The sequence below is a fragment of the Triticum aestivum genome, chromosome 3A, assembly GCF_018294505.1.
Source record: "Triticum aestivum cultivar Chinese Spring chromosome 3A, IWGSC CS RefSeq v2.1, whole genome shotgun sequence".
Taxonomy (NCBI): domain Eukaryota; kingdom Viridiplantae; phylum Streptophyta; class Magnoliopsida; order Poales; family Poaceae; genus Triticum; species Triticum aestivum.
The window spans coordinates 686,368,668-686,380,575 of NC_057800.1; the positions used below are offsets into that span (position 1 = coordinate 686,368,668).

Here is an 11,908-nt window from a genome sequence, read left to right on the forward strand (position 1 = left end):
GACAGCTGGGAAGTCTTCATGCATGTGCCTCTAAAGACCATCGTTCCTGCCATCACCATTGTACCCTTGAATCGATCTGAAGTGCCCGACACCAAATCTCGCCGGCCCGCATGCACGATGAAAAATCCCAACCTCTCCCCCAAATAGTATAGCAGGATTCCATGCCGGAGCTCCGCCGACTTCATCCCAATGAACGAATTTGAGGAGGGTTGGAGCCTCGAAGATGAAGCGCCATCTACCAAACCGCCTCCCCTGTAAGAAAATACACTGACCTAAGCTATTAGCCGAGCCAAGGAACCCCCCCCCCCTCCCCGCCACCGGTCGCCTGAGCGGCAGGCAGAGGGGAGGTTGATCCACGAGCTCGCCGCCGAAGCTTGGAGGGGATGAATGTCCTAACCATCCTGAACGGAAGAGGGAACGAGAAACGCTAGCAATATTAAACAAGGTTGACCGGAAAGAAATCTAAAATATCTATTAATTTTAAATGAAGGGAGTAATATGACACACTATTACACCTGGTCGGCCGCTGTTACGGACTAGGCCGTATGGTTGGTGCCCACAGAGTATCCGGACGGTTGGACGGACTCAACGATCTGCGCGCGCACCTTCTGATCGTTCCGCGGCGCACCTTCACCGACACACAGACCCCACAGCCTCCGGACCCCACGGACCAGTGACACGCCACGGAAGTCCCGGCGGGCCCACCCGGACCAGCTCCTCCACGTCCGCTGCAGCAGCACGCGACGCGCTTCCTGTCCTCTGCTCCCCGCTAACTCTGTCTTCCTTGCCTTCAACTCCATTTCAAACCAGGCCCTCGATCGCCGCGGCCACCGCCGCCGGATGCCGATGGCCGCGCCGCAGCCTCGCCGACACCACGCCGCCTTCCTCCGCCGCAGGCCCCCCACCCCCACCCCCGCCCCCGCCGCTGCCAATGGGAAGGTCGCCGCGGCCGCCTCCGCCAGCTCCAAGCCTGCCCAGGCGCCACCCCCGTACGTACGCACGCCCGCCTCCGATCGTATTTACTAGCCGCCCCTTGCTTTCGATTCTGAAGATTGATGTGTGCCGCACAGGTCGCTGGAGGAGAGGACGGTGAAGCAGCTCCGGCTGACCAAGGCGCTGACTCTCCCGGAGGGCACCGCGGTGTCCGAGGCGTGCCGGAGGATGGCCGCCAGGCGCGCCGACGCCGCGCTGCTCACCGACGCGCAAGGGGTGCTCTCCGGCATCGTCACGGCCGAGGTAAGTCAACTGAGAACCAGTATATATGTATGGAGGAATCGTTGAAAAACAGAGTAATATCATCAATGATGGATGTGCATCAGGTTTTGTATGATGAGATTGGTGATTAGGATCAAGTTTTCCATGTGGCACTTGTTTGCTTTTCTCCGCAGGACATATCGGGTCGAGTGATCGCAGAGGGTCTGAGGCCCGAGGAAACGAGCATGGCCAAGGTGATGACGCGGACTCCGGTTTTTGTCATGTCCAACTCATCGGCCACCGAGGCACTGCACAAGATGGTCCAAGGTCATCTCCTTATTTTTCTTCAGTACTCCCTCCGTTCATTTTTATAAGACCTTGAAGACATTTCAGACAATGTGCAAAACAACCTATTTTGTGTTGTCTGAAACGACTTACAAAAGTGAACGGAGGGAGTACCAAATTAGTGGAGTAGTATTTGTTGCTAGTTTCACCTTCAGTATGAACATTACTAATTAGTTCCATCCAGTGATCTGATCGGTTGTCCATGGTTCATTGTGGTGCTACTGCTATGCACCTAGATGGGTGAGAACAAGTTCAGTTTATCATGATTGTACAGCTACAGCATGATGGGGCCAGCATTGCTCCCATAATCATAGGGGATTTGCATTTTGTCAGTGACTAAAGTTACGGGCGACAGTAAACCTACAATACCATATATTCGAAAAAAAGAAATCCTTTAGTCAATTCAAACCGAGGGTAGATCATGATGAGTAAGTTTTATTGCATCTTGCCTAATAGCCAAAGGCAAGAAATGTTCTCTTGAGAAATTCCCGACATGTTTACTTGCTAACATCTTGTTGCCATTCATATATCGTATCATGTCTCTGCGATTTCTTTTTAGTCACATGGCTTTCATGTACAGGCAAATTTAGGCATCTTCCTGTAGTGGAACATGGTGAAGTCACTGCCATGTTGGACATTACCAAGTTCCTCTGGGATGCAATTTCAAGAATGGAGCAGGCAGCAGAACAAGGCAGCGCTATAGCAGCTGCCATGGCAGGGGTTGAATGGCAGTGGGGAAACGAATTCGCAGGTTTCTTTCTTCAGTTTATTTTAGTATGATTAGGTTGGCTGCTTATTTCAATTTTGAAGACCACCCATGATGCATTCCATTCAGATTTCTTTTGTTAACTAGCTGATGTTATATTTCGGGTCCTTACTTCAGGCCCGCACGCGTTCATAGAAAATCTTCGAGACCAGATGTTCAAGCCTTCCCTGTCAACTATCATAACTGAAAATAGCAGGTCAAATTTCTACTTACAAGAAAATGCGTGATCCGGTTTTTTGTTGTTGTTATGACTTATGACTGAATATTTCTATCGCCTTTGTAGCGTTCCAGTGGTTACTCCTTTAGATCTAGTAACCGTCGCGGCCAAAAAGATGAGAGAATACCGAGTTAACTCAGTGGTTGTCATGACAGGGAACATGTTGCAAGGGATCCTCACGTATGTTCTTTTTTAAGTCGTGTAGATTTTAAATTGTCCCTTTTGTCAAGTACTATCACTCATATAGTAGGATATATTTCTGGTATGTTTTCCATTTTAAGAATTATGGGTATTCTGCAGCTCCATGGATCTGGTCTTGCGAGTAGTGGCACAAAGTCTGTCCCCGGAGGTGACCCTCGTAGAGAAGGTATGGTAAAAAAAACTGAAGCACCCACATTTTGAGCAATCATGATTTTGTTCCTTACATATTTTTTCACTAGTTGGTTAAATATGCCATTATCTTTCCAAAGGTTATGACTGCAAGTCCTGGTTGTGCTACATTGGACACATCAATCCTCGAGGCTCTACAGTCAATGCAAGATGGCAAATTTCGTCATATTCCTGTTGCAAACAAAAGCAAGTAGTACAGAATTCTAACAGTAAAGAGAAGTTCCTTTCTATGTACATGTCTAAGTTAACTCTTTGAATAGGAGGACAGATTGTGGCCTGTTTGGATGCTCTACAGTTAACCCAAGCAAGCATCTCAATGGTAAGAATGAATTATATTTTCACAACCAAGGGAGGTTAATTTGCAGTATCTCATCCTGTTACAGAAATTATAATATTGTTGTGCACAAAAGCATTGGCGCATGAGTTCTGTTTTTGTAGTATCAAACTGATTCAGTCATGGTAATGTACATTAAATGAATTAAATGTTCTGTTGGCATATGATAGTTTTCATGACATTGTACTATACAAATACGTTCTCTTCATTTCTCATCATCCTGTAATCCTGACTTTTCGTGTTTTCGTTAGGTTGAGGGAGCCTCGGGAAGAAACGATGTGGCAAATGCTATGGTTCAGAAGTTTTGGGATTCAGCTCTTGCCTTGCATCCAGGAGAGGAATATGACGAGCATAGGTTTGTTATTTTTCTATTTGCTTATGCTCTTTCATTTTTTACGATCATTTGATCAGTATTTTGTTATGTAGTGCAGTGAGGAATCTCGTACGGCAGCGTCAGACAGTGCTGAAGGGAAGCATACGCCCCCTCATGTTGGCAATGCATTCTCTTTCAAAATTGAAGACAGGAAAGGACGGATGCACAGATTCAGTTGCGGTTGGTGCATTTCTCATCTTACTTTCCTGACTTTGGTTTTGTTGATAAAGTGTTATAAATTGTGCTTGCCTGCCTGAAGTTCTCATTATGGACCTCCTTTCTGCAGTGTCAGAGAGCTTGGATGAGCTTGTGTCTGCTGTTGCATACAGATTGGGAATGGAAGACGAGAAGGCGAATGTAAACCTTCTGGTAAGAGGTTGAGCTTTGCTTAAGCAGTACTGTGTCCCCCTTCCTTCAAGTGAGCAACAGGGCAAGCAGAACCTTGCAGATGGGAATTTATAAGTAGGATTTGTGGACCTATATTTTTTCACATCTCACTTACCACTATTTCAAACAGTACGATGATGATGAAGGTGACAGGGTTCTTCTGGCTACCGATGGTGACCTCGTTGCGGCAATTGAGCATGCGAGATCAGTCAGATGGAAGGTCTGATTTTACTCATCTTTTCTAGAACAGTAACTTGATCTGCATCCTTGCTAGCTATGCGCAACAGCTAGAACATTTTTTAACTTGTTCTTGCAACTTAGTTTCAGTAGTAATTTAATGTGAGGCTTACAACAATTTCCTTCTTTTTTGATATTTCGTTTTCTTTGTTTCAGGTTCTGAGGCTGCACATGGAGGACGGGTCCAAGACCGAGACCGGGCCGGTGCCCGTTTCCTCGTTGCCTGTAGATACCTCGATGGCGCGTAGAGGCTGGCCATCGTCCCTCGGGCTGGGGATTGTGGCCAGCGCGGCTGCGGTCACCGGCGTCCTGGTAACTGCCTACTTGAGACGCTCCGAGCTGTGACAGTCTGACTTGAAACATACTCCATTCAACATTGTAAGATGCACTTACACAGGACCGGGAGGCTTACACAGGTCACGCGGGCAACAACACGCTGAGAGTTTTTGCTTTTCTTCCGGGGTTTGCATTCGTTGTAACTGGGTTCAGAGAGTGTGTTTTTCATGTTGGGCGTTCTAAGTACTTGTGAGTTTTGACAACAGGGGTGTGTATATTCAGCCGTTCAAATATAGGAACCTTACGAGGAGAGAGAGAAAATGATGCACCGGCAGCAGTCCATATATCTAGGCACGAGCCATGCATGTAAACACACAAATGACTAATAAGTTGTTCCTCAACAGCTGATATTCTGAGTCGCAAATTGCTGCCTGAAAGAAGACTTTCCTACGGGAGATGATGAACCAGCCTGATCCTCCAAGCAAGCAAGCGAACAAGAAGCCAAGTTTGGATGTGGGTTAATTAGTCTTGAGTACAGAGATACCCAGATGGCATGAGGCAGAGAGCTACAAACACACACGCCCCCATGTCAATGGGGAGCTCGGGCAGGTGGTACCTGTACTTGAGCACCAACACGTAGACTAGAATCGCCAGGCCAGCACGGCCGTAGCGCACTGCAATTGAAAAAGGCAATTCAGCATACAATTCGATACTAACATATTAGAGGTCTACGTGGTTGGCTCTTGGGCGGGCACGGTGACAGTAATGGCTTTCTCTCTTGGTCATGTGGGCGGCGATAGGGGGAGCGGAGGGTGGCTTGGCGCTCTCTGTCACTAGCAGTGGAGACGTCCGAATTCGGATCTGGAGTTTCGAGGAATGGGGGAGTTGCCAAGCGAAAGCTCTACGCTTTATCGCTGAAGACGGCGACGTTTGCGGGCGTCTCTCTCTTCTTGAAGACATCATTGTGGTGATCCTCTCCGTGTCAGGGTCCCGAGTGAAAAACCTTGTTCGTGGTGGACTCCGCAGTGGTGACAGTTATCGCCGCTATCCCTCCTGAGAGCATTCTCGTGGAGCTTAGGTGTTTTAGGACGCCGTGTGGTGTTGTACTCGGATCTTTCTGTGCTCTCTTTTCGGTAGCGTAGTCGGGTGCGTCTTACATGAACCGGTTATCCTGGGATTCGTGTTGTATGAAGGCTACCTCATCATCTATTATTCATCCATGTACTTTGTTCGGTTGTTGCTCTCTATATAAAGAGAGGCGACAGCCTGTTTCGAGAGGGAGTCTGGACCACCGCCATGTAGGACTTTGGCACCCCCGATCCACTTTTCTCTCACTATGCCCCTGACCGCCTTGCTTTGCATCCGCACCCTACTCGTCCGACGCCGTCGTTGTACCTCTCCTATCGTCGCCCAGTCATGCTTAGACGCCCGCAACCCCGACTCACGCGCCTGCGCGCATTGGACTATGCCGCCGTCCACCTAGGAACCGTCCATAGCCAGGTACCCTCTGCCCCTTGTTGACGCCGTCCATGACAGACACCACACCTAGTAGGTGTTCGGACAAATGCCATAGATATTTTTTTGTTGAATTTTCATTGTTTTCTAGAGTTAAGCACAATGGCAGGGTATTCGGTGATGGAGACGAGTTGATGTGGGATGCATAAAAGATCGTTTATGAGGACTTCGTAGGCATGAGAGAGGCAAGACGACTTGTTGTTTTGGCAAAACATGCATGCTTCGTTTCTTGAGCAAAAGTACTTTGCGCCTTGTGACGCGCACGTGACCCGATATCGCAATGTGAAGTCGCTAACCCACCAGTCATATACTAGAAGCATGTATTATTGACCAGACGAGGGTCGATGGCAGATTTGAAACAAATTCTTCAAAGGAAGTTTTTTTTGTTGAAGAAATGAAAACCAAGCAGGGCAAACAAATACTTGCTAGAAGAAAAAGTAAGCTAAGCATGCATTCAATGGAATAACAAAGTCATCAGAACAAAAGAAAGCATACACAGTAAGTACCAATACAAGTAAACAAGACGCACAAACATGCAAACACACTTAAGTACTACATGACTTAAGACAAAGCAAAACATAGCATGCACAATGAAATATGAAAGTCTTCAGACAAAGTCGTCAGAAAGGGAGGAGACAAAGTCTTCACAGTTCAAGTACTGAAAGTAAAGAGGCGAAGAAATGAAACCAGTTGCTCACAGAAGACAATGGATTTGTTTCCTGTTCAAGTTGTTCTGACAACTCTATATCTGGTTGGAGAGACTAAGATTCAACTTAGAAGACAAAGTCTTCACCTTATTCTCCTTAAGCTAAGGTCACTTAGATCTCGGCCAAATCACTCGTGGTAAGTCTTCGCGGTAGACTTTTGAAACCTTCATAGACTCATTCTTTGGTAACCCACAATTCACGCTTGGACGCTAAGAGCACGACACCTAACCATCTAGAAGATCACAGTCTTCAAACGTAATAAGTCTTCGGTTCACTCAGAACAGATTCTGCAGTGATGCTCAATCACTTTGGCTCTGGGTAATTTTATTTTCCTCATAAGGATTACCCCAAATGCTTCAGAGGATAGGTTGCTATAAATGACACTTGTCGTGCAATAACTTGGAGCAGCCGCCAACAAATAGTGGAGGGGCAGTTGTTTATAGCTGGAGAAGTCCCAGGGTGAAATCACCAATAGGTGCCTGAGCCACATTATTGACAACTCGACACGTGTTTAATGGTCAGATTTCAAATACACGATAACTTTACTTGAGGAACAAGTAAGTTTTACTTCTCATATAGAAGAGATTTCGCTCATCTTATAAGTAAAACGCCCTTTTCATCGACATTACAAGCACGCATACATGTCATTTTGGTCTGAACATGGGAAACCCCATGAACCCTGGTGTTTCCCTAGGACATGAACTTGCACGTTTGGCAACTCCAGGGAAGACACCAGAGACTTCGACGTCTCCTTCAGTGTCATGTCGGATGGTCAGCGCACGCAAGCAACACGTTGGCCAGGGGGGAAACGTCAGGGCAGTCGCTCCCCCGTACAACTGAAACCCCAGAGATGTTGGCGTGACCAAAAAGAATATCAAATCCAAATAATACTTTCATACGAGGTATAATCATGGTAATCTTTGTGTTTAAGGTCAAAACAGTGATTTCGACACGTCGACTTCTTCAAAGAGACGCCTTGTCGCTGGACTACAGTGTGGTGAGCGTCCACTTTGGGAAGCGATGGATGCAGCTGCCATACATCTTCTTCCTGCCTCCCCTGCTTCACTCTAAACAGGATCAATCTCTCCAGTTCAACATGGAAACAAAACAATTTCTTTGGTTGAGAGCATAGACCAAAGAAATTGTTTAGACAAGTTGAGAGCATAGACCAAAGAAATCTGAACCAACGCTCATCGTCTCTAGTGCGAGATCACGAGACTTTATTTGGGTGCACTTCTCTTTCCAATGCCACTCTCCACCATCTGATCTAAACCAACGCTCATCGTCTCTAGTGCGAGATCAAGAGACTTCATTTGGGTGCACTTCTCTTTCCAACATGATATCTGGCCTTCTATTGCTGGATTTGCTCTAACACTACACCTTGAGTTCCATCAGTCATTCGGGAACCACCAACTTGACAACCAAAGAAACTCAACATGCGGATTCACTTGCACAAGGTACTACAAGGTGGAACTCATGGTTTCAGTGTTTTCCCAACCTTGTATTTGTATTATTCTACAATCCCAACACCAGCAGTAGCAGCATATATCATCGTACTATTCCACATACCTGCCAACTTGATGGACAGAAAGAAGTGTCAGATAAACAAGATCAGATCACTCCCATCATAAGGCCATCCATATGGGTTTAGTCTACAATGAAAGCCGGAAAAGACCATCATTTCTAGAGTAGTTGTTAGGAACAAAGAGAAACTAGCCTCTGAATTCAGAAAATAAGATTTAATAAAGGCATCAGGAATCAAGAACACAACCATGTAACTAGAAGTAACATTCAGAAAATGTCGTGGTACCATTTTCTGCAACTTGGTTTACCTAGCTATTCATAAACCAAAGAAAGCTTCTCTTGGCATGAAATACATCTAAATCTATAAGTCACAAATGAATCAGAAAGTGAGATTGACAGGATTAACTTCAAAATTTTCCTTGTCATTTTCCTTTAGGGCATGCCACAAGCTTTGTGAAACATATACACAATCTGTCAAAGCGCAAAATGGTGATAGTGGGAGCATCGAAAGTTTCACATTTCCAGCTTTTGTCTTAAGATTTGGTTAGGCTTTTTGGCTTTGGGCTTTAGGTCATAGGAAATAGGTATCTAGATCATGATTTGAGCTTGTCCTTTGCCTCCCAACAATGCTCTCTTAATATTGCGGGATCCCTAATCCTGAGCCTTTGAGAGGTCCTTCTTGAGCATTTGCATTTTCAACGATCGTCGATCCACGTCAATATGCATACAAGGGCTAAAACATGTACACACACTTATGGCCTTCATTAGTCCCACTAATACATCGTCATCAATACCAAAACATAATTAAAGGGCACACTATACTTTCATATGTCCTTCTACCATTTTTGCACTCCTCTGAATGTAGGTAGAACCTACGCTTTTATAAAGAAGGTGACTGGATTAGGTGAGTTTTTTGTCATGCTATAGGTGAAGGTGAAAGAATCAGGAGTGTAAGTGCATCTAGTGCCACCCCTAGTTGGTTTTGCAGTATTGACGACAAACCTAGTTGAGGGACTAATATGTTTGTGAGAATTGCAGGATAACACAGGTAGAAGTCCCTCATTGATTCGGTTTTCCTACCAGAGATGACCCCTAAAAATGTATGAAGACATTGATGTCAAAGGTGGTTTATGAAGATATTCACATTCAAGACTATGACAAGAGAAGACACCGCATGAAGCCTATGGAGCTCGAAGACTTAGATCTTTCGTAGTTCTTTTCCTTCTGTGTTGAGTCATAGGAACCACCGTACTGTTAAGTGGGGTCCAAGAGAACCAGTCAGAATGACTGAAGTGATGCTTAAACAAAACCTATGTCTTCGAGTGAAGACTATGAGAGCGAATCTTGTCCAGAGTCGGACAAGTCAGCTTTGCTTGTAGCCCAAGTAAAGTTGCCGTGTGAGTTTGAAATCTGACCGTTGGAACACGTGTCAGTTCCTTAGTGACCCAGGGTCATTTCAGACAAATCAGGTCGGGTTGCCTAGTGGCTATAAATAGCCCACCCCCTACAACCATAAACGGTTGGCTGCTCAGATTTAGAGTACGGGTTTTGTCGTTTGAGAGCAACCCACCTCGAAGCCTTGAGAGAGAATTCCTTGCGAGGATAAAACCCTAACCACCCAGAGCCAAAGAGAATTAGGCATCACTTAAGTCTTCTTGTCTGTGTGATCGGAAGACTTATTACACTTGAGGACTATGCATCCTCCGGCCGGTTAGGCGTCGCGTTCTGAGCATCCAAGAGACATTGTGGATCACCGGTGAACGAAGTCTGTGAAGGTTTGGGAGTCTCCCTTGAAGACTTACGAGAGTGATTGGGCAAGGTCTGTGTGACCTTAGCTCAAGGGGAATACGGTGAGGACTCGGTGTCCTGAGCTGCGTGTTCAGAACTGGGTGTCCGGGACTATGTGTCCTTAGGTTTAAATACCTAGCCGCCCTAACCAGACGTACAGTTGTCACAACAACTGGAACTGGTCCAACAATCATTGTCTTCAACGAGTCACTGGTTTCATCCTTCCTTTCTCCTTACTTACTGTTACTCCTTGTGAAGTCATTGTATGTCTGCACTATCTTTTGTCTTCACTGAGTGACTGTGTGATTTGTTTGGCTTCTTAATATCTTCCTACCTGACCCTCACTACCTAGCTGCTATTAGTCATTGTGCTCTCACTTCATTGAATACATGACTATGATTTATCTAGTGTAGTCTACCTTCCGCTGCATGGTAATAGGTTTATTTCTATTGTTTGTCTTCGAAACTTCCATGTTTTGAAGACTTTCATAAAAATCGCCTATTCACCCCCCCCCCTCTAGTCGATATAACGCACTTTCAAGGAGGGGGAGCCTAAAGTGTGGAGGATGAGTCTACAGTCATCATGGATGGGAAGTGTCGAGTTAGCTCCAATACCATATAAAATCTCATGAGATTAGGAAAGTGTCCACTAACTTTTGGGAGTTACCAGGTGGCCAGGGTTGGCCCATTGGTCGGGCAAAGAGGGCGATCGCACTGCGTCCCAATAAGAGGGAGTGCCAAGATATCATATTATAGTAGTAGCCACTATACAATTATCGAATAAGTCAAAAATACTATCATATATAAAAAAATAGAATCCTAAATTTGAAGGTGCAAGTCTACATCATGAACCAATAACAAGTACCGCATCTGAATGAACCAACCTGATAGGTGGGCGGTGACAATGACATGCTCTTGGTACTCATTCACAGAGGTTTGATCGGCACAATTTCTACATCTTTCTCTTGTAAAGCTCGTCCTTAAAGTCAGAGTTGTCTCCCATTGATGTTGGCCAACTATTCAAGCCTTGGGCAACGGGATGAGTGGTAACAATGACTCTTGAAGGCACACTCAATGGATGTCTTCTTCTCAGCAACTTTGTGCCATGCGTGTACGTAGTCAGGTAGCCGTACGAAGTCCTTATTTGTTGTTGTGCTCCAGGACAACAATGAAGGTGGTTTCTAATGGTTTTCTGCTAATTAAGCGGTCAATTCTCCCTTTTTAATTAACGAAATGGGCAAATATTTTGCCTTATTTAGAAAAATCTGATAAGTGACATTGAGTTTAGTTATCCTGTAAGTCTCTCTCCTCTACAGATCATGCATAATTTTGTGCGAAGCTTTTTATTTAGAAATTAGAAATTCATGTATACACTGATTAAACCAAGATCGAAACAAGCATATCTAATATTGTATATATGCAAAATTGTATTGTTTCTAACAAATCTTGAGATTGGCGAAATCACTAGAAGCGTCTCGTTGTGACGACAACTTCTCTCCTACTAAAAGAATATTGTGGTGGCCATGTTCCACTACAAGAAACATAACCATACGAGGTATGCTCAGTCCGAGAGCATGCTCATGTTGTGAACTAATTACTGAACCTAGCTTGCGGCACATGTGCAAATAGTTCACTTTATATATACCCTAGACTAGATGGTTCTATAAATTTGCTTACCTAATAATACACTAGAAATCATTATTATAAAATTAAATAGACATTACACTTTAGAGATCTCTATCATGGTATTACATTTACACATGCGCGTACACAAATATATACGTGTGCACTATTTAATTTATGTTTTACCAAAAAATAATTCAGTGATAACTTTATCACAATACATAATTTAATTA

The 11,908-nt window shown here is 44.9% G+C and overlaps 1 protein-coding gene across 1 annotated transcript; it reads left to right on the forward strand.

The window, feature by feature from the left end:
* The first annotated feature begins 1,401 nt into the window (after window positions 1-1,401).
* On the forward strand, window positions 1,402-4,885 carry LOC123059093 (CBS domain-containing protein CBSCBSPB3). Its single transcript, XM_044481736.1, has 12 exons — window positions 1,402-1,521; window positions 2,120-2,290; window positions 2,423-2,501; window positions 2,589-2,702; window positions 2,823-2,889; window positions 2,993-3,098; window positions 3,173-3,231; window positions 3,498-3,601; window positions 3,678-3,799; window positions 3,906-3,988; window positions 4,137-4,226; window positions 4,400-4,885. The coding sequence occupies exons 1-12, from the start codon at window positions 1,440-1,442 to the stop codon at window positions 4,586-4,588; spliced, it is 1,266 nt and encodes a 421-aa protein (XP_044337671.1). The 5' UTR covers window positions 1,402-1,439; the 3' UTR covers window positions 4,589-4,885.
* The last annotated feature ends 7,023 nt before the right edge of the window (window positions 4,886-11,908 follow it).